Here is a 16,845-nt window from a genome sequence, read left to right on the forward strand (position 1 = left end):
TATTGCAGTTATGTGTTGATTGTGCCACAGTTTGTTTCTGAGTTTAGGTAAAATAAATATAATAAAAAAAAGAACTGTGCTATACACTATATAAAAGGTCGTCAATACCAAAATAAATGGTGTGAGATAATGCGCGAGTAAACCCATTTCAGACTTCGCATGCCAGTTGCTGTTGCTATAAATCATTTTGAGCGAACGAACGAGCGAACGAACGAATAGGTGAGAGCATCGACGGAACGAACAAACGAACGAGTGAATAAATGAACAAACGAATGAATAAACGCACACGCAAAATGCGCAGTACACAGCCCCCCCCCCCCCCCCCCCCGCTTTCCTTCCCTTCAAAAGCACACCTGCATTTCGTTTCCTCTTTGTTATTTAAATTTTTAATCCACAGCGGGATTTTACAATAATAAAAGAATTGCTTTACTTAGCATTAGAAAAAGCAAAAGTGAAAGGGGATTCTGGTACTTGCGGTCAAATGACGCCTCATACAAATCGCCCAATCACAATACATCTGCTGCATCAGTCACGTTGTTTCACAAACCTGGAGCGACCCGATCATAAATATAAATGGTAGATATCGGTGATACTGTAAAAACAATAACACAACACAACACAGCAACATACGCAGACGAAGTAACATGGCAATAAGCACCTTTTTTCCTCGGTCATTCGGCCCATTATTTTCCAAGCTCATCCCCAGGGTCTTCCCCTCGACGATTTTGCCAATTCCGTACCAGCTGGACTAGGGCGAGCACAAAAGCGAGGTCGGCTGTGTCGCCATTTGTATCTGATCAATTTGAGCTTATGCCTTTGTTTATTCCTGCCAGATTGTTGTAGTTCGGCTTGAATTTTGGCCTTCAACATGGCCATGATTGCTAGCGCAACAGGTGTGTCAGGAAAGAGGAAAGAAATCTACAAATATGACGCACCGTGGACAATCTATGGCATGAATTGGAGTGTTCGACCGGACAAGCGATTTCGGTTGGCGCTGGGAAGCTTCGTGGAAGAGTACAACAATAAGGTGCTTACATTTAGACTTCCGATCGATAGCTTCCTCTGAACTGATTACAAACTGTAACATTGTACTTCTTCTTCAGGTTCAGATTATTTATCTCGACGAGGAAACTGCTGAATTTGTGGTGAGAGCGACGTTCGACCATCCGTACCCCACCACGAAAATTATTTGGATACCAGATAGTGTAAGTTGGTCGGTTTATAGTCTACATTCAATTTTGTGAATTCCTTTAGTGCGCGGTGCGACTACAGTCCACAATGTTCGGTTTGCGCCGTTTCACAATGGCCGAATTTATACTAAAAACGGATCATCCTTTCGGCGAGTCCCTTCCGCTCCGTCTTACTGTGGACGATTCATCTGGACGGATGATCCGTCTCTTTGCGGGTGTTTAGTGTTTACACGAACGAATTCTCAGATGAACTACCGTTCTTTGCCCAAGTTCATCCCAGATGGGTGATTCGTCTCTAGAATAAACTCTGCCAATGTCTCTGAGCGAGGTAATTATACCTACAGTGTACATATTACATTGTATCTCTAAGCTTATGAGCTTACCTCAGCCCACATACTACATGTTAGCTTATATACTGTGCATGTTGCTTGGTAAAAAAAATTGAAGTTTCCAGGTAGGTAAATGCTTGCAAAATAGGAGTTGTGATTTCTTATCCAACGAACAATTCCACAGCCAACAAAATGGAGCTTTTAATCTTAATAGAGGAGTTCACACTTTAAGGGGAATTATGGGTAATCAGGGCAAGATTGTATTTCCGTTCTGAATTTCATTTTCGGGAAGAAACGTTTATTGTAACTAGAGAAACCCCTTTTCTACATTTACTAGCATTTTTGAGTCAACTGAGCTAGGCATTAGCCTACTGTACTTATCAGAGTAATGGAGATGCTATTTTTGTGGCTTGAGCAGCTGCACTTCATCAAATCATTCGGTCAGAAGGGAAATATAAAGGTAAACATTTGTTTAACGGCTTTGCTGCTTTGGAAATTTGTCCTGATTTACTGATAATGCCCCGTAGAGTCTAAACTCCTCTATTGGACACTAGAAGGTTGCGTGTTACATGTACATTTTCAGCTGTTAAAAACAGCTTGGGACGGCAGAACTCCTATTTGACTTTGTTGTCTGCCTGAGTTGTCATTTTTTTTGGAGTCATTACTGTGCTGTTGTAAATGGGCATCATACAGATTCAATTGACAAGAATTAGAATTGAAATTACACGCAAGTTACATGCCTCTACAGCTGTACATGTGTTATAAATGTACATGTATTTTACCCGGGGTAATCTATCAATAAAAATCGCTATCGGAAAACCACTCAATATATCGATATCAATCGATAAATTAAATTTCAGTGTTATTGATCAATCAATAAAACTCTACATGCATACTCACATGCTGGCAAAGATTCGAAGTTATCGGTTTTATCGATTTCGTAGATGTACACTACAATAAAATTAAGATCAATAAGTAAATTTCAGAATCACAGTTCTACACATTCAAGTCCAGGAGTTCATTCTCAGGAGGAAAGTAAATTTATGAGATGCCACGTTATGTTTTTAGGATAACTACAGTTTGTATGCCGTTTAATTTTGTGCCTCTCACCTGCAACATTCCTCTTCAAGTTATACATGTAGCATTGTTATACAAGTTATACATGTTTCAAGACCAAGTTTTTACCTTGAACTAGTCAATTTTTCAAACCGATATTTGCTTCCCTTGGAGGTTCGAAACATCAGGATTCCACTGCATGAATGGGATGACAGTAAATATCATAATATCTACCGTCCTCTGTACATTTAACTTTTTCTCATTATTGAACTATCATTTTTTTTGTGAGACTTAAGAAAAGTGCAGCAGATTTTATTGATAACTGTTTAAGGAAGGTGTTAATAGCGGTTTTTGCCAGCTTGTTTATATCTTCTGACGTTTTCGTTTCGACAAATTCTAGAACCAATAAATTCAATATTTATCGCCAATAAAATCGTTAATGCTAAGTGAAAAATCGATAATTCTCGATTACTCACAGAGAATCCTTTTATTGTCACTTTTTATCGATTTTCAATATCATTGACTTAGATGTGGTTTTATCGATTGTTATCAAATATTATTGATTATCAGTTTTATCGATAGACTACCCTGGGTATCTTACCACCCTCACCCCCTCTTCCATTATTGCTTACATACACAGGAAAGAAAGTAATAAAGCCTTTCAGCAGACTAGGAATCATGTACTAGTCCTTTGAACAGTCATCATCACTAGCTCAGAAAGAATTCAAAATTAGAACAGCAATTTGATTGCTCACAGTACTTCTATTATTGTATTTTTTCAAATTTTTCCCCAAAAAAACTTCACTTGCTTGTCGATCATTTGAAGGGAACATGTACATGTAGGTTTACCAGCCATTATTTCACCTTGGATTTTGAACTTTTTTTCTCTGTGATCAACACTGTACAATGTGGATGCTTCCCTTACAAAACATGTTACAGAGGTATATGTACATTGTAATTAGTCTTGGTGCAGTGTGTAAACATACATGTACATGTATGTACAAATGATAGTATTGAAGTCAAGTCGTTGACCAGTATTTACATGTATTCCTAGATGTGCATAACGTGTACACCATTGAAAATGTTTTGTATCAACATCTCTAACAGAAAGGCGGGTATCCTGACTTGGTAGCAACATCGGGAGATTACCTGCGGGTGTGGAGAGTCAGTGACTCTGATGTGCGTCTGGAATGTCTGCTCAATAATGTAAGGCTTTTGAATGTGTTTTGGCTGAATAATCAGTGATGTTACTTAAATATGTTTAAGTGTAATGAGCTGCAAGCAAGTACAGCCAATTAGGAGGACATGAACAGTGTCCATGTATCTGTTCACTATTAGAGAAAAATTACTTAAGAAAAATGTAATTCTTGCAGCTCCAGTTTAAGTCTTTTTCCATGTATTTTAATGTGGTGTTGGCAAGCCAAGTGAACATAGTGTAGAATTTAAACAATTGATGATTGAGACTATCAATACTTACAGGTACATGTAACACTACTACATGTGTACAGTTGTGCATAATTACAGTCGGTAGCCTGCAACAACATTTACAGAGATGTTATGTAATTTTTGCTGCACTCTGGAAAAAGTAATGGATTGTGATTCAAAAAAAGTGAACAAGTGTGAAGGAGTAATGGATTCTTTGTTTTCACAGAATAAGAATTCTGATTTTTGTGCTCCACTGACGTCTTTTGATTGGAACGAAGTGGATCCAAATCTGTTGGGAACATCAAGCATTGATACGACATGCACGATATGGGGATTGGAGGTACTTGTATTTAGATACAACATGGCTTTGGTCATACGGTTTAACTTATTTTTATCTACTTGTTCTTTCCTAATAAATAATCATAATAAAACTAAATTTTTACTGTATGTGGCATTTTCTTCATTTCATTCTGCAGGGTTGCAGGTTTTCTCTAACTTTCAACAATTCCATTCCATTTACAGACATACAAGATGACACATGTCTTAATTCTTTCCTTTGTACATGTATGACAGCTCTTACAGCTTTGCACAACTGTAGCCCTGAGAGATTTGTTGAATTGTTAATATTGTGCAACATCGTCAAAAAGGTTCATTCTGCTACCCTGCATCCAATACATGTATTAACAGAGTGTATTTTATTATGAATAACAGACTGGTCAAGTTCTTGGAAGGGTGAACATGGTATCAGGACATGTCAAGACACAACTCATTGCTCACGATAAAGAGGTGCGTATGAACCAACATTGAGAGTTCAGTTCAGCAAGGTGTGACATGGAACATGTACTTATGATTTATTCATGGCTTACCAGTGATTGATATCCATGGTGCAGTCCAGACAAAGGGTTTGTGTTAATTTCATGTAATTAGTTCAATTTAGATATTGACAGTGTTGTTTACATTTGCATTAGGTGTATGATATTGCATTTAGCCGTGCTGGTGGAGGACGAGACATGTTTGCCTCAGTGGGAGCTGATGGTTCTGTCAGGATGTTTGATCTGCGGTAAAATGAATACTTGTTCTCAATAAAGTACATTAATTTGAACTGCCATGTAAATTCACCTTTCAAGTCATGTGCGGTACATACTGTAGTTTCTTGATTAAAAGCCCTAGGCATTTATTTTAAACTTGACTCAAAGATCAGGTGTTTATTGACTTTTATAGTTTATTCAAGCCTGGAGTTTATTAGAGTTTTTATTCATCATTTGTAGAGTTTAAAAATATCTTCTAATTATACCTAAAGCTTACTGTAACTGGAATATAAATTCCTTGAGGGTCTTATTTATGAATCTATGTGGGGGGACTGGCATTTATTCAAGACCCGGCGTTTAATCGAGAAAATATGGTATAACACCTATGTTAGTGAAACTTATTGTCTGATGAGTAACGCGCACATGTATGTAATCCTCAGAAATCATTAATAGACATATGCAGTACATGAATGGTAAGCCCTGTTTATGTCTGCTGCAAGAATGATTGGTAAATAACCGTAACCCAGGGGTGTCTTATATGTACATTGTAAATTTTTACATTTACATGTACATGTATGCAAGACTGTTAAAAAATAATAACATGCAAAGCATGCAAGGAATTAAGAAATAGAAAGCATTTCCTGTGTTTCTATCAAGTTATAGAAACACGAGTGGAAGTTTGGGGGAACAAGAAATGCTGTGGGAACACGAGCTGTAGGTGATTGTTTCTACAGCTTTTTCGAGTTCTCTCAAACTTTCACAAGTGTTTCTACATGTATAACTCAATTGAAACGTGGAGAACACAATTTCTATTTCTTTTAGAAAACACTGCAACGAAAAAAAGAAAAACAGCTTGTTTACTTTGATCATCAAAATGTAAATTCTTTTTGTTCGTGCGATCATTACATCAACAGCTTGTGCTAGTTCTGTGTTTCCATTGTTCCTTGTACTGCCTATTTTTTATGTTTTTCTTTCAGTTTCCCTTTTCATTTTCCTCGTCTTCCAAATTTTGGTGTTATTAAATGCTGACCGAAATTGTTTGTCCATGCATGTTGTGTTGTAATCCCTTGGCCCTAAATGCCAAAAGAGCCATAAATGCTAGCCGATTTGTTAATGAAATGAATGATGTCACCATCAACTTACATTTAACTTATTATACGGTTACAGTTAAATTTTTGTGAAGGTGAATTAATCAACATGACACGAGCGTGGGACAAAGAAAAATTCTGAGTCCCCAAAAGGAATCGAACCCATGAGCTCCTGAACACCAGGCGGGCCCTCTATCCACTGAGCTACGAGAACTCATGGAGAGCAAGGTCATTTAACTGAGTTCATATATGACTGGTGTCCTGCATACTGCTAGGATCAACACTTTTCTTTGTCCCATGCTCGTGTTATGTTGATTAATTCACCTTCACATTTCATTACCGAGCTTAAAAATATTAATTCACCTTCACATTTCATCACCAAACTTAAAAATTCACCATCTTTATTAACTTATCACTACTCACGATGAATTCGATAGCATTGATCCTAGCAGTATGCAGGACACCTGTCATATATGAACTCAGTTAAACGACCTTGCTCTCCATGAGTTCTCGTAGCTCAGTGAATAGAGCGCCCGCCGGGTGTTCGGGAGGTCATGGGTTCGATTCCTGTCGGGGATTCAGAATTTTTCTTTGTCCCACGCTCGTGTCCTGTTGATTAATTCACCTTCACATTTCATTACCGAGCTTAAAATTCACCATCTTTATTAAGTTAATTTTTTTTTTTTGTCTGTTTGTGCCGAATTAATCTCACAATCTCTTATTAAATTGAAATTGTATCTTTTGGGTTTCTCCTCGTGTCACAGGCATTTGGAACACTCAACAATAATCTATGAAGATCCACAGCACAGTCCCTTGTTGAGATTATCATGGAACAAACAAGATCCTAACTATTTAGCAACATTCTCTTTGGATGCACTCGAGGTTTGTCTTTTTGCTCATGCTATTATTATTATATTACTATTACATTTTCCCTAACAAACAGAATTTCACAACAATATTTAGTGTCACCTTGTTATTTATATCTACCCAGGTGATAATTTTAGAGTCACCTTGTTATTTACTGTATATCTACCCAGGTGATAATTTTAGATGTTAGAGTACCATGCACACCTGTAGCAAGGTTAAACAATCACCGAGCATGTGTGAATGGAATTGCTTGGGCTCCACATTCATCCTGTCATATCTGTACCTCCGGTAAGTCAACAACACTATTATTTGGAAAAAAAGAAAAACGATCTCTGGTTAAAAATTTGTGTAAAACGAGCTCTCGACAACCAGTCTGTAGTCTTTACTCATTAAAGACTACAGACTGGTAGTCGAAAGCTCGTTTTAAACAAATTTTTAACCAGAGATCGTTTTTCTAGTTTTCCAAATGTCTTATGCTGGTTACTCATCTATTTTTAAACACTATTATTGACCAGCATTTGATTACATGTACAGTTTACAGTGTACGTGTAAGTGCGTGCATTGACGAGTCATCGCTAGAAGTGGAGCAAACTTTGTTAACTTGAAATTAAATCCTTCTCTTTCTCAATGGCTAGTCCAGCTGAGATGACTCAAAACTTCCCAGTGTTTCCGTCCAGACCCTATTGAGGCCCTATTTACCAGTTAGTCAGGGAACTACATGTACTGTAGGTAGAATTGATGAAAGTGATAATTTTCGTCAAGCTAATTAACAAAGAGACTACAAGTCCGTGTTTTCTATGAGCGAATAATCAACGAGAGGTAGCCAAGTATATGCAGCCGAAAATGAGGGCAAGTAATCTAATTGTTTAGGGGTCACTTAAGGGTTATAGCACAAAACCTACAGATTTTGTGTATTTTTAAGACTAAAATTAAGAACAATGTTCAGTTTTAAAAGCAACGCGCACGATCGTTGTCTACAGTGAATAGAACACGATAAGAAAACCAATCATATTTATGGATTTCCAATAGAACACAGCTGATTGGCTACTAACAAGGGATAGTCTAGCGTCCCAGCCAGTTGAAGCCTGTAATTTCCAGCTGCGTGAGCCAGCAGGCTAAAAGGATTTGTTTACTAGGTGATTTATTGACTCTACCTTCTCTGATAGGTGACGATCACCAAGCATTGATCTGGGACATACAGCAAATGCCACGCGCCATAGAAGATCCCATTCTAGCCTACACAGCAGATGGAGAAATCAATCAAATCCAGTGGGCCAGCACTCAGCCGGACTGGATCGGCATCTGCTACAACACCAGTCTGGAGATATTAAGAGTATAGCAATGAATCTTATATGAAAGTAAACGTTATATATTTAACATGTACTTAAACAAGTTTTAGGAAGCTAAATTATTTTGCGTGGCTAGCTTTTGTTTATTCAGGAACATGATCGGAAGGGTGCCAGGGTAGATTGTTTCATTTTGTCCCGTTTCGGCCCATTTTAGGGACAAGATCTTATGTTTTGAATGAGGACACTAGTACATATGCACTGTACCTGCATATGTCATCTGAATCTTAGGGACTGAGAGGTTTATAAGTTCGCATTTTCCTCGGTATAATTTCATGACGCCTTTTTTATTCTTATTTATTTCGTTTGGACAACTTTTGCACTACAGTATGTTGTCTTGTAGGTCATTTGTTCATTGCCATTTGTATATAGTTGCGCTACATGTATATTATTTTGCAACGTTTTTTTTATGCTAGAGAAATTTTTTTCGTGTATTGCTGATTTTACTTCTCTTTGCGTTAGTTGTCAATACTCGCAAATGACATACACGTACATGTACATGTAAATGACAAGAAACGCGCTAGCACTCTCTATCCTAAACTGGTCCTTTTATGTTGAGCTTCGGCGGCATATTGGTCGAGACATGATTCATAACTTTTATTCACTGTGCAATGAATGACTTGTTTGTACAGCTGAACGTGTCCTCGTTTATTGGATTTAGCAGATTTCTTATTTTTTGGGTCTATGGGTGCGGGTTTTTTTTTTTGCGATGATTCCGATAAAGGTCAGTGGATTCAAGGTCTCTCGAATCAAAGAAATGATTGGATCCTCGCCAAGAGCACTCTGATGTACTGTGATCTGAGTGATCTTGGATCATTGATTCTGGTCCAGATCATCCCAAAGAAATGAGCAAATGTAGATGTACACTGTAGGTTAAAGAATGTCAGACTGGTGGCAAAGTTGCATGCACGTAGAACGTTGGAATTGTCTCAGGCATTACATACGTTCGTAGGTTAGCGTAAGATTCTTACGGCGGCTTTAATATCCTGAGACCAACTTCTGCTGGAGAGTGGGGGTATGTCTTCATCTGTTCTCATTCTTGGTGCTTCAAGACCTGAGCACTGTATAAGACGTTGAGCAGATGAGCAGCATATATTAGTTTGCGACGCTTAATCGCTAATCAAACATTTCCCCCGCGCATTAATTTTGAATTATTGATCCTGGTCCTTTATTCCTTTTGTTTTGTCAGCTGTGATTCCGTTTGCCGCGCCATAATCTCTACTCCAAGCACAAGGTGAATTCTTAACATAGGACGGCTTAGGCTGTGTTCACACCTGGTCCCCGAGCACTGGTGCCCGGGCTCCGGCACAAAATAGTCCTGCGTTCAGACACTGATTACTCGAAAGACCCAAGTACCATTTAGGGCCCGATTACGAGGACGGGATCTTGTACCCGGCCACGGGCACTACGCCCGGATACTGGTGTGAGCACTTGGAAAAAAGGTGTGTTCACATCAGTGCTTTGCGAGAATCACACTCTGGCACCGTGCTCGGGCACCAAGTGTTAAACTCAATCCACAGTTAAAGTGAATCTTGGCTCAAAAGCAGTCACCTAATGGTTATCTGTAACTGCTCCCGGGGTTTTACGTTGATATCTCTGTAAGTGGTTCGAATACGAAGCGTTTGGTTTTCAGTTTAAATCACCTGGGCGTCGCCATGTTTATTTTATGGTAATGCGTGGTCCAAGGTTTCATTAATGAGTGTACTTTTTCGTTTGAACTGGACACGCTCATCCGAAATATGAATTATAAATGATTAGATGCACAAGGCACAATACTGCTGTTTACGCAATGCTGTATTTTAAAACGTCCAACCCTGTAGTGACGTCATAATATCTCATCGAGCTTTGGAAAAATGAACATGGCGGCGCGCGGGAAATTAACCCGCGCAGGTAAGCGGGAAATTTGAAGTACTAAAACAGCAGAAGCGAAACGCCCAGCACTCAGAAAAAGCGAAGAATTATCGACTTCAAATCGCTGAAAAAATGAAACACCGACACGAACACCGACGTGTGATTTGGTACAAAACTGATTTTTAGCCAAGATTCCATTATTTAACACTTGTAATGTGTAGGAGCCAATCAAGCAACTAGGTTGGTTCCATGATAAGAGATCTATGGTATTCCTCTTTAAACGGGTTCCGTTGAACCCACTCGTTTATTTATTGTGCAAATAACGGCGAAGGAATAATTGCAGTGAAGTTTGTCTTTAAACTTACTAACAGCCAATCCAAGGTGGTGTACAAACCCATCTCATTTGTTCCCCTACGTAGACGCAGGGTTCATCGCCGCAAGCCGGGACTATTTTTCTTTCTTCGTGCACATATTACGAAACTTTCAGATCTTGGTATCTTTTAAACCTGGGCCAAACAAGACGAGTTTAGCACTCTTGCTCACGTTTGGGTCGAAAATCTCCTTTTTAACAGTTGCTCAAGACCGGAGTGTTCTCTCGGTTGGACTACAAATTATTTATGCAGGATCCCACTGAAGAGCACCTTGTAGTGAACTGGGCTCCTGTTTAAACGTTTTAATTATTAGTTTTATAAGAATTGAAGAAAGTTTCTTGAGCATCTCTATCATTCGTCTCTCCGCGACTCGTTCCTGTTAAGCCCGGGCTTAAAGGAGCTTTGTGACAGTATTTCGAGTCGTTTTGGCCACGTTTATGTTGAAGGAAACCTGAAAATAGTAGTTTACTAAGACAGAAAAGCACCCAAGAGATAATTATAAACCATAACGGTACAGGGATGGTTAAGGATGGAGAAGATTAACGCGGATTACAAACGACGAACTTGAAAAATTTAGGCTTAACTTTTCAAGATGCGCGAACCGTTACGTAGCTCCTTTAAGACTTTGAGACGTTGCTCGTATTGTTAGTAAGGCAGAAATTTCAACTTTGTCATGTTAAGGAAATCATGCGTTCAGTCTGGCAGAGTAGTTTATTGTAGAGGAAAGTATACTGTAGCATGTCTTGCGAGTTGCATTATGTTAGTGACTTTATCCTTTGTAGAAAGTCTTGATTATCTGCGGCCAAAAATATCGAGCTCTGCAATTTTTGCAACATGATCCTCAGCAATATTGGCTCTTTTGTGGCCCAAATCTATTCGCTTTGAATACGGTTTGATGCTTCCAATTTCCTGTCTGTAAGCTTTAGCTTCGTCCACAAAATGTATGTAGAGATTTATTGTAAATAAACGTTAGAAAACGCGGATTTCAAGTCACATCTGCCTTCCTTACATATTGTAAGCTTTATCATTTACTAGCCGCTCTTGTAACATCTTGTACATTGTTGAGTTATTTAGCTGGTAAGTTGTAATAGACTCGTCCTCACACGCCTGTGGAATGATTGAGTTTCGTTATTCCCGTATAATAGGCCATTTCCGAGTTGGCTTGGGCCACTGTGCCAAAACGAGTCTTCGTGCGGAAGCATTCATATGGAAACGAGTTCCGCCTACAGGTTCATTTTCATGCAAATCAAACTTCATAAAAAAGGTTTGCTCGTTTTGAAACAAAGGCACAAGGCAACTCGAAAATGGCCTATTAACGTCCTCATTCGTTGAGGGAGACGGCCTTGGACGAGTTAAGTTGTATAATAATTTGTGTTAATAATCGCTAGCCCTGTCTTTATTGTGACCACTGTAGATAGCAAGAACAAGTAAAAATAAAGTTACTTAAAGCTAAGATTCATCAGCGGAGTCTCCTCAGTGTGTTTACTTGTGCAATGTCAGCATTACTGGACTTCCACCCCAGTTCCTCAACCGAGACCACTTTACGTCCGCAGAGCTGACTCTCCCTCTTCGCCGGCGGACCATTATTTTTTGAGGGGGTCGGGGGTTGGGCAATTTCCGAAAAAGAGAGAAATTCCCGCATAGCAAAAACTGCTGAAAACAAAATCGGGCAAGGGGAGGCTTGAGAAAAAAATTGAGCAAGTGATTTCTACTATTCAGGTCCTATTTTTGATATTTAAAAAAAATAATAAAAATTGCACAAGCTATTGCCCACCCAAAAAGATACGCACAACCGTAGGGTGAGAAAAAATTGTCATGCCCCAGAAAATTGCCCAACACCCCCTCCACCTCCCCCTCCCTCCTCAAAAAATAATCGTCCGTCCCTTAGTGAGAATCGTAGTCAATTCGTGAATCTCTAGAGCCACGTTTTTCCCGCTTCATTCATACAGGCGTGCCCGTGAATACACTGGCACACTGCCTCACATCACAACAATTGTTCATTTTAATTCCGAGCAGGTCTAGCCAATGAAATTCCTTGCGCAAAGTGACAACGAATGTACCACCCGCAACAAGCCAAAGATGGTAGAAGAAAGTTGCGCTTGATAGTTGCTTTGTATAAATAAATAATAGTGATAGATCTGTTTTTGTAAACAATCCTACAAGAGCGTAAGAACATTAATGTCAATTCGCAAAGAAAGTATTTTCATTTGGCTTACTGGACAAGTTTAAAGAAAATGTTACTTGAATTTTATTCTTTTGTGACGATTTGCTGATGGAAATCGCTCTCTGGAAGTCGTCTGCTCTGTGGAAATCGTCTTTCTTTGGAAGTTGTTGGCTAATTAAGCTGAATGATCACGGTTCGGGGTGTGTTTAAAACGCCCAGCAGAAGTAGTTAAAGGAGAAGCTTATATCAAGCGCGAGAGCTAAGGGGGGAGAAAATTTGAAGGTTTTCAGAAGTTCTTCTAAAAGAAATGGCGGCGAAAGGCAATTGAAGCTTCATCAGCTAGCTTGATAGTTTTGTATGACGAAAGCTCTGGTGCTAAGGATATCTAGTAATGCTTTAGCTGTAGGAGATTTTTGAAGAAGACGCAAACAAAACGAATCACAAAGGAACGGCTATAAATAGTGTCTAACCCCCATATAGTGTTTGCCCTCGTACAGAGGAGCGTCTTGTATACGTATTGAGATCGTTTGCATAAAACTATATCAAGAAATGTCTAAAACAGTTCGATTTGCGGGCCAAACAACTGGAGATTACGCCGAAGCTGTAGCAACTGAGATACTGCAAGAAAGACAACAGCGCAAATTCAGAAATGAGAAAACTGGAAAAGGGAAAGGCAAAAAGCGAAGACGCAGAGGTCCTGAACCAGTAGCTGTAAATAGTTCAAGATTTGCTGGAGTAAACAAAGGGTTACTGGCCGAATTCATAATTTTTTTACTGCTTCAAGGATTTGACTTATTTAGTAACAGTTGGGTCTTAAACGAGTCACTCGGAATTCTTAGCAGAGTGGAAGAGTATGAAAACTACCCCAATGTTTCGGCCATAAACAATTCCGTTCCGAGTTTGTGCGTGAGGGTGCAGTGGTCCAAAGAGGAGATTACCAAACAGGTGGATCATTTCTCGTCTGTGATATACGTTTACTGTTTCTTTCTCGCCCTTTCATCGTGCATCTTTACCTTACATCTACTGGCTTGGTTATACACGCTTCAGCTTTCACTCAGAAGTCGACGATTTAACGCGAACACCCAAGAGGCTCTGATCAAAATGAAGGTGTACTTTCTTATCGCTGCCAGTATCCTGCAGGACATTCCACTGTCTGCGATCTCTGTAGAACTCTTCTCTTTGCAACAAGGCCAGGAGGGCTTGGTGTGTTGGTATTGTAAAGTGTCCGGTCTTTGCAAGGAACAGGAACAGCTTGCAAGTAGGTTAAGTCGAAGCACAACCGCTGTGTGGCTGAATTTCGCTGCTATCGGTCTCACGTCCCTTTGGAAAGGCATCTCGAGCTTTTACAGGTGGAGTCGAGTTGACGCTTGTGAAGCGTTCTATTTCAGAGCATGTACAGCGGTGTTTGCTGGCTTTCTGTACTCCATCGTCATACTGACCCCCGCCATGACAGTGCTGAGGTACCGTTACTTCGTGAGGCCGGGTGTAACTGGTGGATTGCTGAAAGACGCCATTGATCGAGTTTACGTCATCGGTGCCATATTCTGGGTTTTGGTTCTCCTGGTCATCTTTTGTTGTCCCTTGTTGAATCTTATCAGAGTAGCCCAGTAACTATGGAGGCATATCCACGACAAAATTCAATTCTCGGACTTCGATCCAAGCGAAATGGCATCAAGCTAATTCTGCGAACAGTCATAACGCAGATAGGCATAACGCTAAGAGTCATAACGCAGAAAGGCATAGCGCGAATAGGCATAACGAAAAAAGGCATAACGCGAAAAGGCAAAAGGCAAAGACGCATAACGCAAGTAGGCATAACACAAAAGCCATAACGCAAAGAGACAAAGTTAGTAGTCATAACGCAAGTAGGTATAAGGCAAGTAAGCATAGATTACCTCTATAAATAACAAGCAACAGAGGTTTAAAGTTTTCAGGTTACAGTACACAAGAAATGATTATTGGCGAAATCTGTCTAAGTGAAACAAAATAAATAAATTATTGATTAATGAATAGGAATTTCCAGTGGCACATCCTAGGGAGAGGCCACTCACCCACTGTTTCCAGGTCGCATTGGAATTTAGAAGTGTTGGTTCACGTTTCCGTTAATTATTGATTATTTTGAAATAGAAACTACTGTCCATGCATTTTTAGAATCTGATTGGCTCTCTCATCGTTTTCTCTTTAATAAATAGATTCCATGTTACTGTGCGTCTGTGCAGTAATAGATCAATGTAGTAGGAACAAAAAAGTGGCACACGAGGCGATAACCGAGTGTGTCACTGATGTTCTTACAACATTTTGACGTCTTCTGTGATCTATTACTGAACAGACACACGGCAACATGAAATCTATTTGTTTTGTAAGATAAAGAAACCAAAACATGTTGATGATGTACACGTCTGTCCTCCAATAAATCATAAGTAAGAACCAATCAAAACGTGAGAATTATTTAACTTATTATATAATCGCGGATAAACGACGATCTCACGATCACTGCTCTTGAAAAAGAAAATTAATCTTGGTTTTAAACCTTTAAAGTACACAAAATTGTAGGTATTGTGTTGTAATCCCTTTAAGTGTCAACTAAAACAATTACGCTACTCGCCTTCGTTTTCTATGAGCGGAAGTCAATTCGCTTCGCCTCGTTGATTATTCGCTCACATAAAACACTGAGAAAATTACTTCGCTTTGATTGGCGGAGAACAGGCCGATTTATTGTGGTTTTTTTCCAACTGGGAGAGCTTGGGAGGATGAGAGCATCCTCTTATGAGGTATTGTATGAATGCAAGTGCAATTAGTAAAAGGCATCTCAAAATTCTCTCATTCTGCAACCCTTTAGGCAAATACAATTTAAAATAATTTAACTCAATCTAACTTCTCATTTATAACATGACTTTAGAAATTACGAATGTAGCCGCATTAATTTGCATTGCAGTGCAAATGAAAACTTCACCACAAATTGGCCTGTTCTCAGCCAGTCAAAGCGAAGTAATTTTCTCAGTCATATGATATACGCAATAAAAATATGTACACGATTTTGAGTGCAATCTTCGGGTGACCTCCAGTAATCTTCGGATGGCTTCGGAACTTTTTGGAAGAATTTTGGTGATCTTCGAAAGTGTTCAAAACGCGCACGCGTCTAGTTATCTTCGGCTGTCTTGGGGAAACCTCGGACGTGTTTCGATCATCTTCGAAATGGTCGATAGCCTTTAGCTTACAGTGGCCTCGTACTAACTTGGGAAATCGTTGCAATTTGTGTACCAAAATTTTGTACTGCATGCATATGCTGTTACACGTTTTGCCCTGGTGTAACACATAAAATGCACTGCTCTTAGCCAATCAGAATCGAGTACCTTTTTCATGTGCTTTATTATATCTAAAAATCTTTTAAGTGACCCAAGTCTAGTTAAAAGACCCGGCTCTCCTCATTGATTTGTCGTTATGGTTTTGGCCAGTTAGAGAGTACATGTAAGACACATCCGGACGAATAAACGTATACCTTCGAATTTTAAGAAACCATGCGAATAGTGCGTGCAGATGAGCGATTCGGAAAATGCAGAAAAATCCGAGCAAGTACATGTAGCTGAAGAAGCGTTTCATTACCATGAAGGAGAAATCGATGTAAAACGACTGAAAAAAAGTGACGGAAAGAAAGGAGCTTTATCAACCAACAAATGGATATTCTGTCCGTGCGCAGACTAAATTGACACGTTTGCCTCGTTCGTGTGTGTCTTCCACAAAAGAATGAGCTGTATCGCAGGCTCAGATGCAATAAGAGCTTATCCAGTTCTAAAATTCAGTTTTGGCAAAAACTAAGCCAACAGTAATTGAGATGATGTCGTTACATTATTGGTGATTAAGACTGAAAGCCATATCAATATACTCAATTCTGAGACATGAACAATAAGTTTATATTAAAGTGACTTGGCCGGCCGTTCAACTCTGTCCACTTTCCAGCTCCATTAAATGAGCCCTTCAAAGTTAAAAGATCTTCTCTAGAAGCAGACGAAACGTCTATTTGTGAAAAAAACCTTCATGAAAGAAAGACAGACATAGAACATATAAACAACTACAGTCTGTTTGTCATGTAACAAACGCTCTTCTCGATATTAGCGACATACATTTGTGAG

General features: G+C 39.3%; 2 protein-coding genes across 4 annotated transcripts; both read left to right on the top strand.

Annotated features, from left to right (window-relative positions):
• Window positions 1–758: 758 nt before the first annotated feature.
• On the top strand, window positions 759–12,004 carry LOC110041293 (DDB1- and CUL4-associated factor 7). Of its 3 annotated transcripts, none has more exons than XM_089277516.1 (10): window positions 759–1,027; window positions 1,104–1,205; window positions 3,683–3,781; window positions 4,227–4,340; window positions 4,712–4,786; window positions 4,969–5,060; window positions 6,881–6,998; window positions 7,154–7,271; window positions 8,150–8,341; window positions 9,519–12,004. In XM_089277516.1, the coding sequence occupies exons 1-9, from the start codon at window positions 869–871 to the stop codon at window positions 8,320–8,322; spliced, it is 1,050 nt and encodes a 349-aa protein (XP_089133642.1). In that variant the 5' UTR covers window positions 759–868; the 3' UTR covers window positions 8,323–8,341; window positions 9,519–12,004. The 3 variants fall into 3 exon arrangements, with proteins under 3 accessions (XP_089133642.1, XP_089133643.1, XP_089133641.1); XM_089277517.1 differs by having other exon boundaries at window positions 8,150–8,316; XM_089277515.1 differs by having other exon boundaries at window positions 8,150–12,004.
• An 88-nt stretch (window positions 12,005–12,092) lies between these two features.
• LOC110041312 (uncharacterized) lies at window positions 12,093–15,267 on the top strand. Its single transcript, XM_020746592.2, has one exon. The coding sequence runs from the start codon at window positions 13,265–13,267 to the stop codon at window positions 14,324–14,326; it is 1,062 nt and encodes a 353-aa protein (XP_020602251.2). The 5' UTR covers window positions 12,093–13,264; the 3' UTR covers window positions 14,327–15,267.
• Window positions 15,268–16,845: the final 1,578 nt, after the last annotated feature.

The sequence above is a fragment of the Orbicella faveolata genome, unplaced genomic scaffold, assembly GCF_042242905.1.
Source record: "Orbicella faveolata isolate gen_17 unplaced genomic scaffold, um_ofav_v1 contig_46, whole genome shotgun sequence".
In the NCBI taxonomy this organism is placed as follows: domain Eukaryota; kingdom Metazoa; phylum Cnidaria; class Anthozoa; order Scleractinia; family Merulinidae; genus Orbicella; species Orbicella faveolata.